General features: G+C 44.4%; 1 protein-coding gene across 3 annotated transcripts in view; it reads right to left on the bottom strand.

Moving 5' to 3' along the window:
* The window catches only part of ATL2 (atlastin GTPase 2), a 63,239-nt gene extending 59,896 nt beyond the window's left edge, over positions 1-3,343 (bottom strand). For 2 of the 3 annotated variants that reach the window (XM_082671869.1, XM_082671871.1), the window contains exon 1: positions 3,215-3,343. In XM_082671869.1, the coding sequence (XP_082527995.1) occupies positions 3,215-3,332 (118 nt within the window). In that variant the 5' untranslated portion in view covers positions 3,333-3,343. Of the gene's footprint in view, positions 1-2,669; positions 2,798-3,214 lie in introns of those variants that run through there. The other variant, XM_082671870.1, reaches the window with a different exon arrangement.
* Between the last annotated feature and the right edge of the window lie 21,417 nt (positions 3,344-24,760).

Raw genomic sequence — 24,760 nt, forward strand, 5'->3', positions numbered from 1 at the left:
AAGCTATGAAGAAAACCCTCAATAGTTCTTCTGTATTATGGGTGGTGAAAAAGAGTAAAGGATAGGAAGAAACTTACATGAGTAATGAATTAATTGGGGGATCAAGTTTAGTTATTCTATATTCACATCTCTCTTCCTTAAGTTAAATAATACCCAAGAGAGTAAACAATACAACCCTAAAATGGCTAGACAATCAGAATATGTTTACACTTAAAAAAAAAAAAAAGAAAAACTGTTTCCCTGCACCCACTCTGGAAAAAACTCCTTCTGTAAAGCTATAAATCACTATTACAAAAAAGTTTAACTTCTATTCTCATCCCTTACATTTCTGGCTCTTTGACAGCCTGCCAAACAGTTTTGCCTACAACCCTGTGTGTCAAAAAGCTCTTCCAATTGAGCATAAACAACTTTTTAAAATGTATCTTACTACTAGGTCTCACAATTTTAAATATGTCTTGAACTCCAGCATCAAACTACATGACAGTCCTCCAGGTATACTCTTAGCAGCTGCTTAATAGCAGATGAATGGAAAAGACACAATTTTGGAAACAGTCTAACAATTTCAAGAAAGTTACTTTCACTTGTGAATACTCAAAAACTTTATCCTAAAGTTAAAACACAGAGGTAAACTAAAAATGAATCCGAAAATAAGTGCCTTGGACTTAAGGCCAGAATCTCATTTTAACTCATGGTTTATTTGCCCTATAATAAGTACCTCTTTACTGTAAGGAAGCTCTTTCTTCCCCAAATAAAGAATTTCAAAGGATTTCAAAACACTTTACTAAATACTTAATCACATCCACAGATTCTTAGCATCCGACAAAGTCATCAGAATAGTTCATAAGTGCTTTATAAAGGTCTTACAATATAACCCTAGAAAGCGTAAGCACTTCTCTTTAAGAGACACAAAGCATCTTCCTAAGACTAAACTACTAGAGTGGCACCTGACTCACCCCAACTCAACTCTTATGACTTTATCCAGAAAGCAGAGGGAGACAAAGAGTTTCTACAGCCAAAATCAGATGAGTCCCTACTCATTCACAGCCTGTTTGCTCTTACTTTAAACACAAATCTCAAAAAGTTCACTTGGTTTTTAATGTATTAATGGGTGACTCAGAGCAAATGAGCAGGGAGAGGGACTATTTTAGGCAGTCGTTTGATAGGAATGGCTATCAAGTGAAGGACTAACTCCACACACACACACAAAGACAAAAACCTGTGAGTAGCAGACGGAGCATTTAATAAATGATGACCCCTATTTATCAAGTCTTAAGAATAGCATCTCGGGGCTTCCCCGGTGGCGCAGTAGTTAAGAATCTGCTTGCCAATGCAAGGGACATGGGTTTGAGTCCTGGTCCGGGACGATCCCACATGCCACAGAGCAACTAAGCCTGTGCGCCACAACTACTGAGGCTGCGCTCTAGAGCCCGTGCTCCACAACGAGAGAAGCCACCGCAATGAGAAGCCCACCACCACAATGAAGAGTAGCCCCCCTCGCCGCAACTAGAGAAAGCCCACACGCAGCAACAAAGACCCAACTCGGCCAATAAATTAATTAATTAATTTTTTTAAAAAAAGAATAGCATCTCTTCTCACTGTGCCACAGCCTAAAAACGATGTTCATAACCCTGAGTCATAAAGCAATGCTTTTCCTAATAAGGCAAACACGTAAAACGCTTTGAAACTACATCTAAAACGGCATAAGTAGGTAAGTAAACAAATACGCACAACCCTCCCTCTCCAGGGTCCAAAAGAGCTAAATTAACCAATCCATCAGCATTCCAGAACAACTTATTACTTGAGAATTCCAACCAGAATAGGTCTACGGCAAACCTCTCTCCTCTGGCAGCATTTTCTTCTGTGTAAACAGTTCTGTCAAGTGCTTTGGTTGGCAAGCAATAATAAAATCAGCTTTATTTCCTGTTCTTTTTCCCTTAGCAAAACTTACAGTTTGTCATCACCTCTGACATACGTTCCACACGTCCAAGGTCTACCATGAATGACGAAGTACATTTCACATAAACTTTTCTTTTAAAGTGAGTCTTTTATCAAAATGTTTTACATTTTACCTCACAAAACCTTTATCAGACTGTGGAGAGAAATTTGAAAAACACAGTTCATACTTAGTATAGTTAATAAACTCTTATCTATGCCATGGCCATACTTACCTAACCGTAGGCTTTTACTATTTATAAGCCTTGGAAAAACTTTATGTCTTTAAGTAACATCAAAATTCTCAATCAGGATTTCAGGCGTTCAATTCACACCACAGTGAAGGATCAAATGCTAAACTCCTAAAAATAGGGCGTTGTGAGTGAGAGGGACACACAACACTCCGCCGCCAAGGCAAATGCGTCTTCCAGGGGGCAGGGGCGCTCCTTGTACACGTACAGTAGGAGCTCACATTCAGCAAAACCGGGGAGCGAAGGATCAGGTGACTTCACACCACCGACACTTTCAGTCCGATCGGGCCTTACTGTGATCTCAATATTAGTAAACAGCTCATAACCCCAGTTTTGACAATTAAATCTGAACTTGCATCCTAAACACGCGCTATCCGCATGAATGGGTTCGGCAACCGAGGGTCCCCGGAATCCGAGCCCCCAGACACAACCCTGGCCTGCGGACCGCGGTTCCCTCCTGGAAGGGTGTCTGGAGAACCTTCCAACCTGGCAGCGAAGTGTCTCCTCCCCCCGCGAGCTGCGCGTCCTCCTCCTCTGCTGGGCCCATCACGACCTGGTTAACCCTTCCTCCCTTTCCGCGCGAAGGACAGAGAACAGCGAGTGCCGGCCGGGTGACAGGTCGCCCGGAGCTCCCTAGGACCTCCCCGCGCCGCCGCCAACCTCCCCGCGCCCCGGGTCTGCGACCCCTGCTCCAGGCCGCCCCCTCTGGGGGGAAGGACGCCGCTACAGCCACGCGGCGGGCGGGAAGGCAGGGGGCCGGGCCGGGCGCAGACGCGCGCGCCGCCCGTGCACCCGACAGCTGCGGGAGCCGCGGCCGGAGGACCGCCCTTTCAGGCCGCGCGCCGCGGGCGCTCGGGGGCGCGGCGGGGGCGCGGCGGGTGCTAGGCGCGGCGGCCAGACGCGGCGGCTGGAGGAGAGCCGAGCCAGCGGCGGACGACGACCCCACAGCCTGCGGCCGGTGCCAGCGAGCCCGAGCGGCCCGCGCCCTCTCCCCACCCGGGCCCTGCAGCGTACACCTCGCCGGCCCGTACCTAGGAGGGTTGTGGACGAGACGTGGTTAACCCCGGTGTTTGGGTCGCTGGTTCGCCTCCGGCGCCGCAGCCCCTCGTGCGACTGCTGCCTCCGCGCTGCCTCGTCCCCCTCCGCCATCTTGTACCGATTTAAAATTAACTCCCCACTGACGTCAAACGCCGCCGCCGCTTTATCAACCTCCCGGGAGCCGGCGGGGCGCCGGCGGGTCCTAGTGCCGCCCTCACCAGGGCCTCCTTTTCCTCACCACGCCCTCCCTCGTCCCGCCCCTCGGCGCCCTCGCTCCGCCTCCGCCCTGCTTGCCTTGCAGCCTGCCGCTCGGTTTTCCCAGGCTTCCACCTTGGGGAGAAATTGGGCGGTGCCCCCACCGCAATCGTCTCACACTCCTACCGCCGTAAGCCCAGGACCACACCCCCTTAGCTCTGAGCGGGTCTGTGTAAAAACCGAAGGGCTCTCCAGAGAACCAAGTCCCTCCTTCCCAATCGAGTAACCCAATTCTCTTTGCAGCTCTTCTCCATAATCGTTGACTCGTGCACTGCACGTGAGGTTGCTTTCATGCTCCTTTCCTTCTCTCCTTTTTACCTCCTCCTCTGCTATTCTCCCCCCTCCCTCCTTCGCTCCCCCCCGCCCCGCACTCCCAAGCTATTGCTGGTGCCCTGCTTTTCCTTTAGATCTTTCTTTGCACAGGTCTCTAATATTGTTTCCCATCTAGAGACCATCCTATGCTTTGTTTGGCATAGCTTCCTTCTACTTATGAGGCCCTCCTCCTGTCTTCTTACTGTGCATACCCTTCCCCTGCTGCTCCTAGCCCCTTACAGGGTCAAACCAGAAAGCACTCTAATCAGAAAATGAATTGTAGCTGGTCCTTTCCTAACTGTGATGAACCTTCCTGTGGGGATCCAGTGACATCCTATAGAAAGTTCAGGTCACTTTTAAAAATAACTATCTGCCTGTGGAAGCTTCTGTGAAACATGGCCCCTATTCTTTTGGATTTTTTTCGATTATCACCAGCTGCACTAGAAATTCCTTCTCTCTGGTAAAGGCATGTGTCCAGGTGTCCAAATCGCTGCCTTGTGCAGGTCTTCTCACAGACTTTCATCCAGCATGACCTCTAGAAAAGCACTGTGTGTCACCAAAGCTTGCAAGGTGCCATTCTAGAGGGGTTTTGGGGGCTGTTTATTCATCTGTTTTCTGTATTAATGGAAAGGGATTTGGAGCTCCTCCCGGACTTCCTAAGTCCCTGCATCCTGGTTTGATGCCCCGGGACAACCTAAGCCCCAAGCCATAAGCCCTGCTTGATGATGGATTTCCTTTCATAATCTCCCTATGAGGCATCTATTTAATATTGCCACAGTCTGCTTTATGCAGGGTATCATCTAAGGTGTGAGACAAGATGCAAAGATGAGTATTTTTGCCATCAAAGAATAAACTTCCAGTTACAAGTTAGCAGTTAACTTAGCCCTGAGCACACCCCATTAGGGACCCCCAGAGGGTTAAGGCTGCACTACTAGTCAAGTGACCTCCTAACCAGTGTCCGTTCCACTATCAGACAGTTTATCCCATACGCTACTACAGTGCCCTGACAGGTCCAAATCTCCTGACTCCAAGGAGTGTAAAGAAGCCAAACGCAAATACAGTCAAGAGATTGAGCGTTGTCCCATGGTCACCTCAAATCCCTATGTTTAAAAGGCCTTCCTCCATTTTCCCCCGTCAGCCATCCCTCTTCAATTTCTTATCACAGTGAAACCTCAGTGTTACTGCAGACTTCTCCCTCCCTCTACACCCATCAAGTCCCAGTGAAGTCAATTCTGACTTCTAAATTTCCCTCCAGCTCATCTCCTCTCCATCCCCTCAGCTTCCCTCTTGATTCAGACCCCATTATCTCCCACTGGACTTATTACAACAACCTCCCTGCTGTTCCCCCTTCTCCTGTGGGTCCTCCACACAGACTGGCTTGAGTTTTCTTAGATGCAAATCTATTCATGTGATTTCTCTGCTCAGGATAAAGTCCAAGCTCTTCAAAATAGTTGACAAGACCTTTCATGATTTGGGCCCTACCTATGCATCAAGCCTCGTTTTTCACTACTCTGTCATTTATTCCTTTATTCTTTCATTTAACAAATGAATTTTGACACTGTTGTGTGTGCTGAACAGACAAGGACAAACAAGACAGACAAAATTGGTTTCCTTGGTTTTTGTTTCTTTCCACACCCACACAGGCCGCCCCAGCACAAAAAAGTGAGCATCCAAGAGCTCAAATATCTGTCTTGTTCAGGCTATATCTCCAGCTCCTAAGCCAGTGCCTAGTACATAACAGGGTCTCAAAAAATAGTTGTGGAATAAATGAATGAATAAACGAATGAATGAATGGGTTACAACCTGATTCTACCACTGATTCACCTAATGTTTCTAAACTTCCAGGTCCTCATTTTTATAACTATATAACAGGATTCTTATGGGATCAAATCAACATATTGAGAGCATTTTCTTGGCTCTAAAATAGCCAACATTTATGGAATGTTTACTGCTCAAAGTACTTTACATATGGTAAGTCATTTAATCCTAACAGTAATCCTAAACGGTAAATGCTAATGCTATTCTCATCTTACAGATAGAGAAACTGAGGCACCAAGTGGTGAAAAACTTGCCTAAGTGGCAGGACTGGCATTTGAAGGCAGGCAATCTGGGTCCAGAGATTATGCTCATATCCACCCTAACAGTGTTCAGCCTATAGACTGTGGCTTTTTGTCTTTGTTCATTTTTTTCGGTACGCGGGCCTCTCACTGTTGTGGCCTCTCCCGTTGCAGAGCACAGGCTCCGGACGCGCAGGCTCAGCGGCCATGGCTCACGGGCCCAGCCGCTCCGCGGCATGTGGGATCTTCCCAGACCGGGGCACGAACCCGTGTCCCTTGCATCAGCAGGCGGACTCTCAACCACTGCCCCACCAGGGAAGCCCAGCTTATAGACTGTGAATTCCTGGAGGGCAGAATCCATAGCTTATCCACAGCCAGGTCTTTGGGATTCTGCTTTCAGTTAATGTAAATTGTATTAAAAGCTATTTCTACCAAATAAACAACTTTAAAATTTTTTAAATCCTATTAATAATTGGGCAAAGACATCCACAGGCAATTCACCAGAAAGAATTATCAAAGTGGACCTTAAACATATGAAAAAAGGTTCAGTTTTACTCATAATAAGAGAAATGCAAATTAAAACAACACTGAGACACCATTTCTCACCCGTCAGGTTGGCAAAAATTCAAAAGCTTACGATTACACTCTGTTGGCAAGGGTATGGGGGAATGCAGGCACTCTCCTACATTGCATTCTCGCTGGGAATGCAAAATGGTGTAACCCCTATGGAGAAGAACTTGGCAACATCCTACAAATTTCATTCCCATTTACACTTCGACATGCCAATCTCACTTCTGGGCATTAACTCTGAAGACACAACTCCAATAATCAAAAAAAATTTTTTTTCTGCAGAAGGTTATTCACTGCAGCATTATTTGCAGTTGCAAAATATTGGAAACTATCTAAATATCCAAGTGTAGGTGATTGGTTAAGTAAACTATGATAATTACTCATGATGAGCACTTTTTAACTGTAAAGAAAGAAGAGGAAGATCTCTATGAACTGATATACAGTGATTTCCAAGAGACATTCTTAAGTGAAAAAGCCAAACTGCAAAAGAGCCTATGTAGAGCCTACCTTTTGTGTGAGAGGAATAAGAAAACATACAATATCTACTTGCCTATCCAAAAAGAAACTCGGCGAGGTTAAATAATAAAGTTAGTGGCCTCCAAGGAGTTGGGAGTGGGGGGAATAAGACAGAAGTAACACAGAACACAGTACACCTTTTTATCTCGTGTTGACTTTTGGAAACATGTTCTACATGATAAAAAAAATAAAATTAAATCAACAAGAAAGGGAAGGGGGTACTAAAACTGAAAGCAAACCAAATAAATGTTAACAGTATTTAAATGAATAACAGAACCAAACAGAAGAGGGAAGAAAAGAAAGCCAACTAATCCAAGTAACCTACAAACATAGTATTGAACTACAAATACTTCTTGGTCCTGGTCAGGGTGGAGGCAGAACAGCAAACAAGTCCTGAACTCTTTTTAGTAGGCTTGTTTTTGTAGATGTATGGGCAAAGCAATTCTGAACCTATTTTCAACATTTTATAGAAGTAAACAAATGAGTAAGTGTTTTATTGTTGAGAGCCAGCGTTCTTGATGGGAAAGAAGGGACATACAAATAACAAAAGGGGGAGGTAAGATAAACTACATGGGATGGATTAAATTGGAGGTATTGATACTGACCAAAGGTTTCTAAAATATGTATGAATATGTGTGTGTATGCAAGTGTAAACATTCATGTATATGTGTTGCATATGTACAGATGTGTGTATACATGCATATATTTCCTAGCTCTGTCCACAGAAAAGGCCTAAGCAAAGACACCCGGGTAGTAATGATCATACCTAGTGCCCACTCTTGATCTCTAATACTATTCCCTTCTAAAAAGAAGTGGAGTCATTGGAGAAACGGCTAGTTCCAGAGCTGGGGTAGGGTGGGTACAAGGCAAACCATGAGCATCATCTTTGTGGCAGAAATTAAGGAGGTAGTCCAAAATATGATGGAGCCTATCTCAGAGAGAATTTCTTTCTGAGTCTTCTAGGGAAGGAAAGCACAGGGTACTGGGGATATGAGATGTGACTGGAACCAACCCTAGGATCTTTTTCACCTTCATGGAAATGGTGTAAGATAGAAGGAATCTTCTCCCCTGTAAGAGCTAGAGATTTGGGTGTCTATTAATGGAAACTATTACCTTGATTTAGGGGCATCAGATGGATAGGGCAGGGTTAGAGTAGGGGAACAGGTAAACAAATATAAAACAGTGACCACCATAGAAAAGACGTTGAATATTGCTGTGGCTAAAAGATAAAATGCTCTCTGAGGATGAAAAAGGTTGTGTTAGGGGCAAACTGCATCTTTGTAGACCTTATCCTTTCAGTGATGTGTTTACTGGAAGTATAATTTAAGGTAACCACCATGTTTGCATACCATTGCTCCTTTGTGTGAAGAGATGTGCTTTTTTGTCCAAGAATGGTTGACAGAAGATGAATGAGCCATTTCCAGGAGGCTATCTGAGACCAGATCTGGGCACAGGCAGGACTGCTTCAGGGGCCAGTAGACAAAAAGAAGAACAAAGCTGGTATATTCCCTGGCAGCGTTGGGAGCACTAGTAGCTTAATCCAATCATAGGCATCTCTTGGTGGACTTTGCAGGCTCCTCTCATTGACCTCGGGGGCAGTGGTCACTGATTGATCCCAGAAGTTGTACAGTGACTGTGGCTAACAAACCGATTTGCCACATTGGCTTTGGCTTTCTTTGGGGTTACCATTTTGAGGGAGGGGCAAAGAGGAAATTTTTTTGCAAGGAAGGACGGAAATCAAGGTTCTTGCTGGAGTAGCTGTGAACAAGAAGAGGGACTCTGGGGCTTCCCTGGTGGCGCAGTGGTTGAGAGTCCGCCTGCCGATGCAGGGGACACGGGTTCGTGCCCCGGTCCGGGAAGATCCCGCATGCCGCGGAGCGCCTGGGCCCGTGAGCCATGGCAGCTGAGCCTGCGCGTCCGGAGCCTGTGCTCCGCAACGGGGGAGGCCATGACGGTGAGAGGCCCGCGTACCGCAAAAAAAAAAAAAAAAAAAAAAAAAAAAAGAAGAGGGACTCTGAATTATTGATTGGCAGGGAAATTTTACTTATATACAAAGCTGATATGCCAGGGTCATTGAATTACATCTTATAAAGGAGATCAAATCATGAACATCAAGGGTTCCTTGAGGTTAATACTAGTAGCACCCCGGACGTGGGTGCACGCCTCTCTGACACAGCCGTGCTGAACTCATGTTGAGAATTGTGGACATCTTGAAAGGCACTTGCTCCATATGGAACACTGTGGCCAGATGGGTTTCCATCCAGCTTGCTGCTTAATATTAGGTGTCCATTGTTCTCTGAAGCAAGGGACAGCTGTCCCTCATGAATGTGAGAGGGAAATAATGACCCTTCCAATCCATATTCATCCTCAGATGTAATTATCTGAACTGGGTACATGAGCATCAGTGTCACTTAGTGAAAAGAACACCAACTCTGGAGTTCAAACCCCAGCTATGCCACTTGGTTTTATGACCTTGAGAAAGTTAAGTAACCTCTTCGATCCTCAGTTTCCTCTGCTGTAAAGGTCTCTTCCTAGCATTTTTTCATGATGATTACAGATAATATAAAGTATTTAGCCCAGTGGCTGGCACATGGCAATAAATGATAACCATCATGATTATTACTCCAATCAAGTCTAAGAAGAAACTGAAGAATGGGAGCATAATTAAAAATGATAATACCTGTTCATAATTTCATTTAATCTATAAAATACCTCTATGAGGCAAGCATTATTGGTACCATCAGCCTTTTACAGGACAAGAAACTGGGGCTTAAAAGGTGGCATAATTTGTTCAAGCCCACATGATTAGTAAATTGAGGAGTTGAGATCTAAATGCAGCTCTGTCTGCCTGCAGAGTCTATTTTCTTAACTGTCTAGCTCCGGATAACACATGGTCTAGGGGCTAGATGCTGGAAAGGTTATAATCATAAGAACCATTTATGCTGACCACTAAGTAGCTAGAAACAGCTTCTGGATATCCAGGAAGCTGTTTCAGGTAGCTGGAGCGGAGGTAAACATCACTCAAAGTCCAACCCAAGAGACTTCCCTGGTGGTGCAGTGGTTAAGAATCCGCCTGCCAATGCAGGGGACACGGGTTCAAGCCCTGGTCCGGGAACATCCCACATGCCACGGAGCAACTAAGCCCGTGCACCACAACTACTGAGCCTGCGCTCTAGAGCCCACGAGCCACAACTACTGAAGCCCATACGCCTAGAGCCCGTGCTCCGCAACAAGAGAAGCCACTGCAATGAGAAGCCCGTGCACCACAACGAAGAGTAGCCCCCGCTCACCACAACTAGAGAAAGCCCACGCGCAGCAACGAAGACCCAACACAGCCAAAAATATACATAAATACGTAAATAAATAAATTTATTTTAAGAAAAGTCCTGCACAAGTGTACCCATGAGCACCATGACAAGCACTCTCCTTGATGCAATGGAAACATTACTTGCTGATCGACTTCTATGGAATTCAAGGGTGTCTTGTGGTCACTAAATTAGTCTAGTAGTGGGAGTAACAAAAATCCCAATTCGTGAACTGAACTTGCTTGAGAACATTTTGAGAAGTAGATAGTGATTGGTTTTTTTTTTTTTTTTTTTTTTGCGGTACGCAGGCCTCTCACTGCTGTGGCCTCTCCCGTTGCAGAGCACAGGCTCCGGACACGCAGGCTCAGCGTGCATGGCTCACGGGCCCAGCCACTCCGCGGCATGCGGGATCTTCCGGGACCGGGGCACGAACTCGTGTCCCCCGCATCGGCAGGCGGACTCTCAACCGCTGCGCCACCAGGGAAGCCCAGTTAGATCAATTTTGGTACATAGATACAATGGAATATCAACACATGGAATATGCAGCTATTACAATTTTATGGTGGAAGAAAAAGCAGTGGCCTGCAAAAATGTTCACAATATACTGTTTCATTAAAAAGCAGGCTATAGGGCTTCCCTGTTGTAACGTACTTAATCCTTGGGTTCACTGCCACCAGTGTAGTTTCATCATCATATTTTGACTGTTAAAGCTGCACCTCACCTCAACACTTCCCCCCAGCCCAGTGCCATTTCTCCACACCCCCAGTCTTCTTGAGGTCTGTCTTCAGGTATAAACACTCAGAAAGTGAGTTCCTTCTCTCTTTTCCCATGACAGTTCCTTGCTCAAGCTGATATATCTGCAGGTGATCCCACTGCCACCTGATCTGACTGGCGAATATTTATCTTTCAAGCTTGTCCTGATCACCCTCTAAGAAGGTGAGCTATTATAAGCCATAATGAAATGATTGTTATTTTAACATTCAGTTTTGGGGTAATTTGTTATAAAGCAATAGATAACCAGACCACATGCACAGAGTGTACTACCGATGTGTGAACATGAACATATATACATAGAAAAGTATAAACTAATATAATACATAACAATAATAAACATTGAATTCAGGACAGTGGTTATCACTCTGGTATAGTTACTTGTTTGCTTTTGCTGTCTAGAGCAGTGGGTTTGTTTTTTTTAATAGATCTTTATTGGAGTATAATTGCTTCACAATACTGTGTTAGTTTCTGTTGTACAACAAAGTGAATCAGCCATATGCATACATATATCCCCATATCCCCTCCCTCTTGAGCCTCCCTCCCACCCTCCCTATCCCACCCCTCTAGGTCTTAGCAAAGCACTGAGCTGATCTCCCTGTGCTATGCGGCTGCTTCCCACTAGGTAACTGTTTTACATTAGGTAGTGTATATATGTCGATGCTACTCTCACTTCGCCCCAGCTTCCTCCCCCTCCACGGTGTCCTCAAGTCCATTCTCTATGTCTGCGTCTTTATTCCTGTCCTGCCACTAAGTTCATCAGTACCATTTTTTTTTTTAGATTCCATATATACGTGTTAGCATACGGTATTTGTTTTTCTCTTTCTGACTTACTTCACTCAGCATGACAGACTCTAAGTCCATCCACCTCACTACAAATAACTCAATTTCATTTCTTTTTATGGCTGAGTAATATTCCATTGTATATATGTGCCACACCTTCTTTATCCATTCATCCGTCGATGGACATTTAAGTTAGAGCAGTGGTTCTTAATTTGTTGTTGTTGTTTTGTTTTATTTGACCGTGATACAGATAACAAGTAGCGTTCATTTACAGGTCGTGTTCCCGTAGGCATGCACAAATATCCCCTGTTGGCCACTGTCAATTAGACTACTGGCTGTGCAACTCCCGACAGGAGCAGATCCAGGATCTGTGGGGTCTAAAGCATCTACAAATTTGGGGAACTTCTTTAAGAAAACAAATTATGAATCAAAAGTAGATTTGAAAGTAAATATTTAGAATAAGAAAAGAAATCCCCAGAAATCACGAATTTTATAAAGTTAACATTCCACAAATGTACAGAAAATTTATATTTTTATTGATTAAGCTCATGGCATACATCTCATACTTTTTTTCTGACTTTTTTGGCTGCATGGTCTTTGATTGGCTTTTCATATTATGTGAATTGGGATACTTTCTGAAGAGAAAATAAAGACAACTTAGTTTTTCCTCCAACATAGTTAATAAAATTTTCATTTATTGATAGCTTAGAAAAGTCTCTTTTAGCTTCATAACATTTTATTATTGATATGTAAATTTTTAGGATTATTGTCAAATTTGGGAAAATCTCCATCAGGTCTCTTTCAAGTAGGAGCTTCAGATTTCAGGGCGTATCAAGTTTTCTTTTCAGTGACTAATCTCACATACTCTTTGAACTGAAAATGCATGGGGCGTTTATAATTGTATGTGCTGCATTTCGCAGTAGAGGCTTAACAGGAGAGAAATTCCATTTTTCATCGTCACCGATGAGTACAAAATCCTCTTTTTACATTTTTACCCATCTAGTGGTTGGAAGAATCTTCCAGAGGCTACTTTCTGGCTACATACTTTTCAAACATTATTTTCCCTCCACTCCCCACATATACACTGTCGACACTTTTACTCCTGACCTTGCACATGTTCCTATCTCCTCTGAGTCTGAGAGCAGGAAGAGAGACAAAGGGGACATGTGATCTGGTCTGCCCCGCTAGGGCTTATATCAGGAAGTCGATGTTAAACAGAAAGCAGAGAGAGTTTGTGCCCTCTCCCCCATTTAGTACTCAGGGAGCAAACTGCTCCACTAAGTGTCCTTGCTCCTTCAAGAAATGGTCATAGCAGATTAAAAACGATGGTGCGGGACTTCCCTGGGGGTCCAGTGGTTAAGACTCCACGCTGCCATTGCAGGGGGCTCAGGTTTGATCCCTGGTCAGAGAAGAAGATCCTGCAGGCCGAGTGGTACAGCCAAAAGAATAAAAAATAAAAACAATGGTGCACGGAGGTTAAGTGGAAACAGGCCTTATTTATCCCTTCTGAGATCCCCTTGGCTGGGGCCTAGAGGCCACCACATACACCATGGAGGACTAGGAAGGTAGCTGATTTGGCAACCAGAGGTCATCGTTGTGAGTACAGAGTGTTCACCCTAAGCTAGGAGTCAGATGGAGGTTGTAGGCGAGATTCATACAGGTATGCCACTCCAAGGTGCCCTGAACCAGCAAAAAAGAGCACTGGGTCCTGGACACACCAAAGAACAAAGCACAGGCAGGTCAGCTCCAGCTCCGCAGATGAGTGCAAGGTGCCTAGGGACCAGACTAGCCAAGCCACCTCACAGCAGAGTCCAGCAAGGCCCCGAACAAGACCACTGGGATCCAGATGTGTATCTGGGACCCTCCCCTTGCCAAGTGGGCAACCGAATAAGCTCTCCACTCTGTCTGCAACCCTCTGTGTTCCTTTAGCTAGTGCTTTAGGAGCAAGTAGAAACAATGGAACCTAACATACTAGAATTGGATTTTCAAGTCACAGGGGAAGATCCCTGGAATCCTCTACTAAGACTTATAAGAGCACAAGGAAAAAAATTTTTTTCTATTTCTTTAATTTTGTATCTATATGAGATGATAGATGTTCACTAAACTTATTGTGACAATCATTTCATGATGTCTGTAAGTCAAATCATTATGCTGTACATCTTAAACTTATACAGTGATGTATGTCAATTATATCTCAATAAAATTGGAAGAAAAAAATAAAGTGCATTTCTTGTACACAGCACAAAAAAAAGTAACATTTATCAGGTACTTGTATGTGTCTGGTAATTCATGTTACCATAATAAGTATATTTATATTATATTACTTTTCATTTTTAGTTAAGTTTCACAGTAACTCCAAAGCAGAGGTACTATTACTATTTCCATTTTATACCAAGAAGCCTGAAGCCAAGAGAAATTAAATAATTTGCCCAAGGTTACCCAGCTTATAAAATAGTGGAGCTAGGCTTTGAACCCACTGGTAGAACTCAGGAGTTCACACTTGGAACTACTAAATTCTGTTCTCCTGTAGCAACTTGAGGAATTCCAGGTGTATGATACCACCAGCTCCTTGGGGTTGGCCTGACTATCCCCCACTACATGTCACCACGTGACATCAATGGCAGATCTCAGAATATAAGATTCCTGCTCCAATGTATCAGGTGTAGTCTGCTTCTCAAATCCAGAGCCCAGACTGCTTTGGAGGAGGGTCCCCTGTTGCTGGAGAAGAACTACACATCAGCTGTCACCACCCTGTGGATACCACACTGGGGCATGCTGGCAGTGGCTGACCACGCCTTCCATTCCAGAAGCCTATGGTGCCTTTTAAAGACACGCTCACTTCCAGCACAACCATGTTTTAATCCATGGAAATTCATCCTTAAAAATAACCACACTTGCTAAGGATAACCCAGAAACTGGAGCAGCAAGGGGTCGAGATTGCAATTCTGACTCCGTGATAAGAACCCTTGAAAACATATTTAACCTTTATGGACTTTCATTTCCACCAAACTGAAGGGGGTGCAACATACTACTATCATTTATAGGCTGGTTAATTTGTTTTTTCTTGAGCAAGTATTCGTGTTCAGGGTTCTTCTCTGCCCAGCCTTGCCACCTCCTCCAACACTCATCAGCATCTGCTTTCTTCAGAGCTCTTGAGGACAAAGCCATATCCTTGCTGGCAGAGAGAGCTAGGATCTGTGCCAAGCCTGCAAACTACTGATGCTCCTAGAGCCTCTGGTCTACTGGGTACCATGGCTGAAAGATGCCATACAGAGACAGCGAGATCAGCCTCCAACCAGCCCTGCTATGCTTTGCTCTAAGCAGTTCTGCGTGTGCCTGAAGATTCCCAAAGTCTTTCCTGAAGGGAGACTTTGCAGTTTTCTCCTCCCACCTCTTGCTGCCTCAAAGTCCCATGAAGCCATTTCCTCAGTTTCTGGTCTCATCCCTCTAACCAAGGTCTCCAGCAGCTTCCAAGAAGACAGGCAGGGAGCAGATGCTGTGCCTCTCCTCTACCTCCTGCCTCTCAGGCCCTACTCTCAACTAATCCGACCTGTCCTCCCATCAAGGGCACTGGATATTTGACCAACCCAGCACAAAACGATGCACATTAGTGATGACAATGGGTGCAAAGCTGAAAAGGATTTGAAGGAGAAATACTGTCCTCACTAACTGTATTTTGGCCCCAGCTCTGTACGGCAAAATTGTCCTGTAACAGATGTTAAAAATAAACACACTTAGGAATTTCAGCATGGATTAGATACTTTCCTCCTGTTCTTGTTTTACTGATACAGAACCAAAAAAGGGTATGTCCATCTGGGAAACATCATTTAAAAATTTTAGATCATGGACGTATTTAAATCTGGAGGTCATGACCAACAGCACCCTGGATTCCATGCTGGGACTCTCTCCTTGAATACATTCATGTTTTCTTTTATTTCATCCTTCACTGATGATGACTGATAGGATTTATCAAATTCAGGTCAATGGAAAAAACCATGGGAAGCTCACCATGACTGGAGGTAGGGTACTCGTTCTTTACAAGATAAGCAGGTTATTTCCCACAATAAAACTTGTAGTTGTAGAAGAGAACACAAAGCCTCTCAGTGTAATACTTCAACAAGGAAAATGATTACAGAGTGGTTTTAGTATCTTTCATGATGCCTACTTGAGGCCTGAGGAGCTGGTAGTCACTCTGGGGGGAGGTTAAGTAGTATGTGCAGAAGACTAATACACGGCTATTTTCCAAATTAAGTCAGGAGAAATTCCACATGCACACACAGATGCTTTGGGGAGAGTGGAAGGAAAATAACGGGCCTCTGGTGAAGAGAAAGGAAAAGGGATATTAGGGGATAAAAGAGCTAGTTGTAAGCAGTCAAGAATGGGAAAGTGAGGCTAAGAGGAAGTTAGACTTATAAAGGTGAGAAAAAGCCCATTGTGGGTCAAGAGCGAAGAAGGAGAAATTAGGCAACAAAAATTCAGGAACCAGAAAAGAAAAGAGAGAGTATAAGTGGGATATACTGGAGTCCCTCGTGAGTCTGGTCGATCTGCACCTGCTCACTAAATGATGGTGTTCCCAAGCCCCACAAGCAAGGAAATGAAGAATAAGATCTTGGTTTCTAGTCTATCCTCTCCAACATCCACCAAAGCAATCTGGCCAGCTATTCTCTCTTGGGTGGCAGAGGAAAGGAGAAGGATGCAGACCCCAAAGGTGGGAAGGAAATATAAAGGACAACAGGCAGCAAATATCTTAATAAGAGAGACTTGGGAGGTGCTGCTGGGGAAACACGGAGAGAGGAGTGCAGGATCTACAGTGAGCTAGGATCTGGGAGACAGCCTCAGGGCGGCTTGCAAATGGAGATCGCAGCCAAAAGGCAACTTCCTAGGCTCATTGATCCTTTGATCATTTTTAGATCATTTGCAGTTCAATGAGTGAGGGGGATTTAAATCTAGGACAAAAATTTCCCTTAGGCTTTCTCTCTATCTCAATGCTCAGAATTGCTACCCGTGCTGATTTCTCAAACTAATCTCTGACAAGGAAAATGGATTTACCATGACTGGTTTGTTGTAATTAAGATCCATCCTGCTTTGGGCTGGGAGCAGATTTCTCTGAAGCCCATAAATTGCCGGATACCTGAACAAAGTTGGGATATTGTTAGCAAGGATGAAAGGAGGCGTGGTCAATGGAGAAGCAGTTCTGTCTGTCATAGATCAGAACATGGGGCATGACTTCCAAATACACCCTGACCAGCAGCTCCTCCTCTTCTGCTCCAACAATCCACTTGCCACAAGGAAAATAAACTTAGCCCCACATCCCCCAAATTTGGGCATAACTGAAGTAATGAAGCTAGGAGCAGCCTGGAAGCCCTGAGACTCACTCAAGAAGTCTACAATTACCAGAGAAATTAATGTAGTCATAGGCAGCTTATATTGAAACGTGCCACCAATTGAGAAGCGTAAGTTACACCACTGATGGTGACAAAGAACCTTCCAATTCTCAGTAAGTACCAGTTATGTGCTGTTCCTATTCAGCCCTTGACCTGGCATGTTTATAGAGTTCTTGGCTTTCTATGAGACCCTGCCGTGTGGTTGAAAATCCTGTTTATCTTATTGTCACACGTATCCTTATAATACAGATCTTCTTCCACTCACGATGGAACAAATCCATGATAAACCCATAAACCTATCTTAAGTTGAAAGTATCATTAAATTGTAAAGGCATTTAATACGCCTAACCTACAGAACATCATCGCTTAGCCTAGCCTCCCTTAAACGTGCTCAGAATCCTTATATCAGCCTACAGTCGGGCAGAATCATCTAACGCAAAGCCTATTTTATAAGAAAGTGCTGAATATTCATATAATTTATTAAATACTGGAAGTGAAAAATAGAATGGTTGCCTGGGAACAGAACAGTTGTAAGTGTATCAGTTGTTTACCCTCATGATGGTGTGGCGTCTTGCGGGGTGCAGCTCACTGCCACTACCCAGCATCACTAAGAGAGGACGGTACTGCACATCACTAGCCCAGGAAAAGATCAAAATTCAAAGTACGGTTTCTACTGAATGCATACCACTTTCACACCATCATAAAGTCGAAAAATCATTAAGTCGAAACATCACAAGTCAGGGACCATCTATATAGTCCTCTACAACTTGAAGTGACTTGAATAAGTTGGGTTTTTCCCACCAGAAAATCAGTTTAACCTGGAGGCTGAGGCTTGGGAACTGGATAAGACCTGCAGATTTGTTTTGTTTGTTACACAGTTGGCCTGCAAAATGATTTTTTTAAATTTTGAATTAATTATAAACATTGGAAAAATCAGCAAATTACACACTTTTTTAAAAAAATCTGGATTTCAGGCTTTTCTTGAAAAATCAGAAGATCTGGCCCCCTGGGCCAGCCTACCTACATAGTCACCATTGTCTGGTGCTGACTAGTGTATCCCCCCTTTGGAAGAGAAATAGATTCTCCAGCTCGCTACAAACCCCACTTCATATTCATGCTGCCTGCTTGATCTACCCCAAGCATTTGAATTTATGGCACCTGGCTACCTAACAAATATACCCATGGAGTAACCTAATGGACCTGAATTTAATAAACCCAAGAGTCAGAGCCAGTTCAATCTGAGATTGAAAAGCAAATACATACACGAAGGGAGAAACATATATGTATGTGACATGTGATCTCCTATCAGGAGATTTGAGACATGAGGCCCATCCCCAGAGGAAAAACATTCTGAAACTCATAGCCCCCCTCCCTCTCCCCACAAACCTTGGGAAGCTGCCCAGCCCGGATAAGAGAGAGTCAAACAGCCCATTGTTTTTGAGTCTAGTCTACAACAATCGCTGTGTCGTGGGAGGCCCCAGAGCACTAGATCTGATTACCTGCTGATCATGATTGCAGATTGCAAAACAAGCCTGTTCCCATTAGTGACTGTATACAATTACAATCTGATATGCTTTGGGGATCTTACCACAATATTCTTTTCAGGGATTTCTCATTTCTGCCACCATCCCCCAGACACAAGCACACACACTCTCTACCTTGATATGCCTGACAGCAGGGGGCCCAGATGGAGTCTGGAAAACTGGCTTAGTTTGATCAGCGCGCTATATATGTTTCTCAAGATCCATCTTTTCTTCCTTCTTTCATCCCCCCTTCATGACCACGCCCTTTAAAACCCATCTTCCCAATGAGAGAGTCCAAAACTGAAAGAAAGGGGGTGGAGGGTGGATATTTCCACCAATTGTTTTCAATAAGTGCCTAATTCCAAACTCAATCAGAACAGTTAAAATGTACTAACGTGACATCTCAGGATCTCAGTCAGAAAGAGCTAATATTCGGTATGAACAAAAATGTGCGTAATGTGACACACTGCTGCGTGTTGAAACAGAAAACCGAGTACGGATCCTTCAGCTGATGAGATGACAGAAACAGTTCTTAACAATTAGGACAGATTTTTTTTTAAATCAGCAAAAAAAGGAACTAAGTATCCTAGAGATTACTGTGGCCTTTGGAGAAATTTCTTTCAAACTGGATGCAGCCATAGGGAAATCAGGTTAGTGTAATAAGATCAGACATTTTGAGTCCAAAGCACCCCTTCAAGCATGGAAGGGCACAAACAATGCTCTCTCCTGACAGCCCCGGGTAAGACAGTCTTCTGTCTGTTCCGCTTTCTAGTGGACTTAGGTACATGCCTCCGGAAAATCCTGTTGAAAATAGAGGGGCTCATTCTACCTAAAAAGTTTTAGCGCTTGGAATGCAGGCTCTAGAGGAACATGAAGGAATTGGACATTTTCTAGAATTCCTCTCTCTTGGTCCTTTTATCACCCTAGGAAAGTGGAGTGACTAGGCAGGGAACCATGAACAGAGAGACATTGGTGGGTCTGCCTCCATCACTTAGTTCAGCTCAATTCAATCAGAATTTACTGGGTGCCTACTCTGTACCCAGCACTGTGCTAAGGCTATAACAACTATGAAAGGAGCCTGTGACAAAGCCCTTGACCTCCAGAACTTGTCATCTTTTGGGTGGGCTGAACCTATACACATGAAGGAATTAGGGAACAACACAAGAATATAACTGAGCATTAAAATTGATCTAAAGTAGTAAATCAACTATACACCAATTAAAAAAATATTTTTTGATCCAATGTCTACCTAATCTCAGGTTCCTTATCTACCATTTCACAAATGTATTTACAAAATTATAACAAATTTAATTAATTATAATTTAAATATATTAAAATCCATCATAGGTCACATTCTAGCAGAGCTAAAATTAGAAGATAGATAACACCAACTGTTAAGAAGAACATGGGGACTTCCCTGGTGGCGCAGTGGCTAAGACTCCGTGCCCCCAACACCGGGGGCCCGGGTTCAATCCCGGGCCAGGGAACTAGATCCCATATGCATGCTGCAACTAACAGTTCACATGCCACAATTAAGGAGCCCACGTGCAGCAACTAAGACCCGGCACAACCAAATAAATAAATAAATATTTTTAAAAAAAAGAAGAACATGGATCATTTGGACATCTCATACTTCAACGATGGGAGAATAAGTTGGTAAAACCACTTTGGAAAACTCTTTGCCTATATCTACGAATATATCTTATGATCCAGCAGTTCTACTTCTGGATTTATGTGCACGTGAAATCCATACATATTTTCACCAAAAGACATGTATAAGAGTGGTCACAGCAGCACTGTTTATAATAGCCCCAAACTGGAAACAACTCAAATGACCATCAGTAGTAGAATATATGTGCAGCACAGTCAGGCAAGCAACTATTATAGACCAGTGAGAAAAAACAAACTACAACCGTATGCAATAATATGGATGAGTCTTACCAACATGATGTGGAACAAAAGAAGCCAGACAGAAAAAGATGACTACATACTATATGATTCCATTTGTTTAAAGTTCAAAAGCAAGTAAAACTAATCTATTGTGGTGGAACTCAGGGCAGTGGTTACCCTTATTCCATTCCGGGAGAGTAGTTATTGAGATGAAAGCCAGGAGGAGGATGCTGGGGTACTGGTAATGATCTATATCTTGATCTGGGAGCTGATTACATGAGTGTGTTCACTTTGTACAAATTCATTGCACTCTATGTGATTTGCACATTTTTGTATGTAATTTGTCAATTAAAAACTCCATACAAGGGTCTCATCAAGTATCACAAATGCATCAACATTTTCCTAAAGATTTCTATCAGTGGAGAAGTAAAGCCCAAAAGAGTTGTAGAAATTGACTTTCAGTAGTCTCTGACAAGGACCAGGAATTTCAGGATTCTGAACTCCCTGTTCTGTCACTGATTCTCCAGACAGTTTTAGGAAAACATTACTTCCAATGCCTCTGTTTTAAAAACCAGCAAGGTTGGCTTTCATTCTTCATTCACCATCTAATAGATTTACCTTTATGGGTGAGATATGTGAAATTGCCCAGCAGTCAGTACTTTTGACAATAAATCAAAATGAAAATTCAAGTCCCTCATCATTTTCATGATAGGTAACAAAATTCTACTGCATCTAAGGGATGTATTGTTATTGTCCAAACTTAATCATTATCACTACATAATAATTGTGCTGATTCTCTGCTGAACCCACAGGTTAAGACTGGGCTGTCTGCCATGAACCTTTATGTGGAAGCCAAATCCTTTGCTCCTTCCCTCTCAGAGGAGTGGGGAGAGGTGTCCTCTCATTCCATACATGGATAGATTCTTTGGTTCTGAGGGGCCAGGAGAAGTAACAAGTCTTAGGAATGTAAGCCTAAGAGTTGGTTTTGATGGAAAGAGACCTTGTGCTATCACTTAATAGCTAGAAAATTTTAGACAAGTCGTCTCACCTCTCTAAATTTCAATTTACTCCTCTTTAATTTGGGGCCGTATCAATCCCTCTCCTACTTACCTCCTTGGGTTGTTTTGAGGTGGAAGTGAGATCACGTATTTAAAATTTTTTTGGAAACGAGAAAGTGCTATACAAAGTATTATAATTATGGGAAAATGCTCGCAGTAAACTCTGTTGGGTTCTTTTTAAAATGAGTGTCTATGTGAACCACTGCAGGATATAGCACAGTGAACAAGACAAACAAGGTCCCCGCTATCAAGCAGCTCATGTGGGGGGAGAGGACAGACAGGAAAACGGCAAACAAAAAGATAAGATGACTTTGATTAGTAAAAAAAAAAACAAAATGCTATGAAGAAAATAAAACAAAGCCGTGTAATAGAGAGTGACTAGGAGGTTTCTTATTTGTTGATCAGGGAAGGCTTCTCTGAGATGGTGGCATTTAAGCTGCGTCCTGAATGTGACAAAGAAGTTCTGGGGAGTGTTCCAGGCAGAGGGAACAGTAGATGCAAAGGTGCTGAGATGGGAGGGAGCTTGACAGTCTGAGGACCAGAGCGAGAGCCAGTGTGGCTGGAGCTGGAAGAGAGGCTCGAGATGGTCAGAGGGCGGGCAGGGACTTCACCACAGAAGACGTGGTGAGGGCGCGTCCCCTAGGGAAAGGGTGTAGGTAGAAAAGAGGGCACAGGACCAAGCGCTGTTTATAGCAGAGGAAGAACTGGCAGCAAAAGACTTTCCTCCCAGGGAAATAGCTGTGAAATCATAAAATCAGGCCTTCCTTCTGCCTTGCACAATTTAGGACAAACACCACGCAGGTTCCAGAGGTGGCATCACTAAGAAGCTGATGAGTATAAGCTTCAGGGCGCCTCACTTGTACCAGGCTCTTCCAAAGCCCTGGGAGGCACCCTGGTGTATTTGCCATCAAATTTTATACTCTTTTTCTTTAAAAGATCTCCCCAAATCTTCCCCTACCACTGAATGCATCCAAATGCCATGGCAAACTTCTAGAATCAGAGCTGCAGCAACAAGTCAGGACCCTGAGGGTTGGAACTCTGTCTCCCTTGATTGCCTCAGGGTCCCCCGTCCAGTCCCGGAAGTCTGAGATGCTATTTCGCCTCTCTTTTCCTTACGAGGCCCTGGAGCCAGCCTTTCCAGAGTCTGGCCTCACTTAGCCTTTCTAGCCCGGTTCCCTGTGGCTTCTCCCAGCCGCCTCCTTCCTCCACCTCCACAGCCTTCCCCGAGCCTGTGCGAAGCTCTACCAACTTATCCCTCTTCCAGTCTCACGCGGGTCCTCTCCTGGCTCCGTCTCTTTGCACGTGCTCTTCCTCGTGCCTTGAAGGCTCTTTCCTCTCTCCTCCTGTCACGCTCTTGCTGAATGTTCATGCTCTGTAAAGCATCATGGTTCAGCTTTAAAGCTGTAAAGCACGAGGGTTCAGTCACGTCTTGTCCCCCTCCTCTGACTGCTGCTCCCAGGACACCGTGTGTATCACTCGATGAAGGAAGGCACCGATCTCACATAGTGGGGCTCTCATTTCCACGTCTGTCCTCCCCCGGATGCCCACCCTACACTGTAAGGGTGGATTCCTTGAGAACATATTCTGTTCATCTCCCGCTTTCCCCTGCCCATCCCAGGACCCGGTACAACATCAAGTGGTGAATCAGTGGATGGCAACTTCCCAAATTCTTGGCAGGAGAGAACACGAGGGTTTGAGGAAACTTCTAGTTTTGCCAACAGACCTCTAAGCATGTAACACATTTATTTCATTTCATTTCATTTTTTTAATAGACGCATGCATCCCAGCAAGCCCAATATCTAGTACATACTAGGTGCTCCATAAGTGGTTATGGACCGCTTGGTTGTGCACTTACTCTCGCAGGCGAGGCTGTGGGCACTCAGCACCCCTGCTCCTGGGAGGAGCCCACACTCCAGTGCCAGGTGGAGCACGACAATCATTCTAAACAAAAATAAGTAATAAGATCATCTCAGTGGTAAGTGCAATGAAGACCATTTTAAAAGGACTACAGATCGGGAAAGGGAGCTAGCTTGGAGAGGGCGTAAGGGATGACCTCTCTTGAGGTGTAAATGATAAATGAATCTTGTCCTTGGGGAAACTGTCTGCTTCTCTAAGGGGGTCTGGCTTGGTGAGAGCTTGTTCTCCTGGAAGTTTTTCCTGACGTCCTGCAAAAGGAACAAAGCTTTCTTTTCCAGAGCAGTCACTGGCCATTCGTCAGGCCACTGGATTGCCGAGCCGGCCTCAGTGTTTACTAAACAAACCAATGTGATTATCCTGTCAAGATCTGAAAGAGAAAGACAAAAAAACTTAGCACAAATACAAGGCCACCTATTCAATTAAAGCTGCAAACCAGGGCAGCGAAAAGGCTGAATATAAAACAGTCAGGGAGAGTTTTCATAAGAGTGAGTTACATAACTTGAGACTTGCTTGAGACTCGAACAAAGGCGTTCCTATCTCAAGGTTAGAGAAAGGGATTAAGACTAGGGGCAGCTTCCAAGCACTTTTCCTATATACTTTCTGCCAACAATGAAGCTCAGCGCTGGGAACTAGGGGTGACAGAGGCTACACAGCTAGCCATTCCCGGGGGTTAATTAGGGCATCTTCTGGGCAAGTCATGGTTCCCCCGTGGTGGTATAAGTATGGGGTTTCAAAATCTTTACCATTCCACAGTTACTATAGGACTGGACCTGCTGACGTCCAGGCTGTGGCCACTTCCCCTCCACCACACTACCTGCACCTTCTGACACCTCCATGGGCCCGCGGTCTGCAATCGATGGCTGAGGTGACAACTGGGTGTGCCCCCTGCCCCCAACAAACGACACTAGCCCCCAACCTGCCCACCTGAAGCCTTCTCCTTCCTCCCTTTCCTTTCTCTTCTCCTTCTCTCTTCTTTCTCCTCCTTCCCTTCCCCTGGCTATGTCCTCAACCCGCTGGTGGCACAGAGGCACCTTAGCCATTGCTTTCTCTTCTTTTTTTTTTTGCGGTACACGGGCCTCTCACTGTTGTGGCCTCTCCTGTTGCAGAGCACAGGCTCCAGACGCGCAGGCTCAGCGGCCATGGCTCACGGGCCCAGCCACTCCGTGGCATGTGGGATCTTCCCGGACCGGAGCACGAC

The sequence above is a fragment of the Grampus griseus genome (genome assembly GCF_964374135.1).
Source record: "Grampus griseus genome assembly, chromosome: 15".
In the NCBI taxonomy this organism is placed as follows: Eukaryota; Metazoa; Chordata; class Mammalia; order Artiodactyla; family Delphinidae; genus Grampus; species Grampus griseus.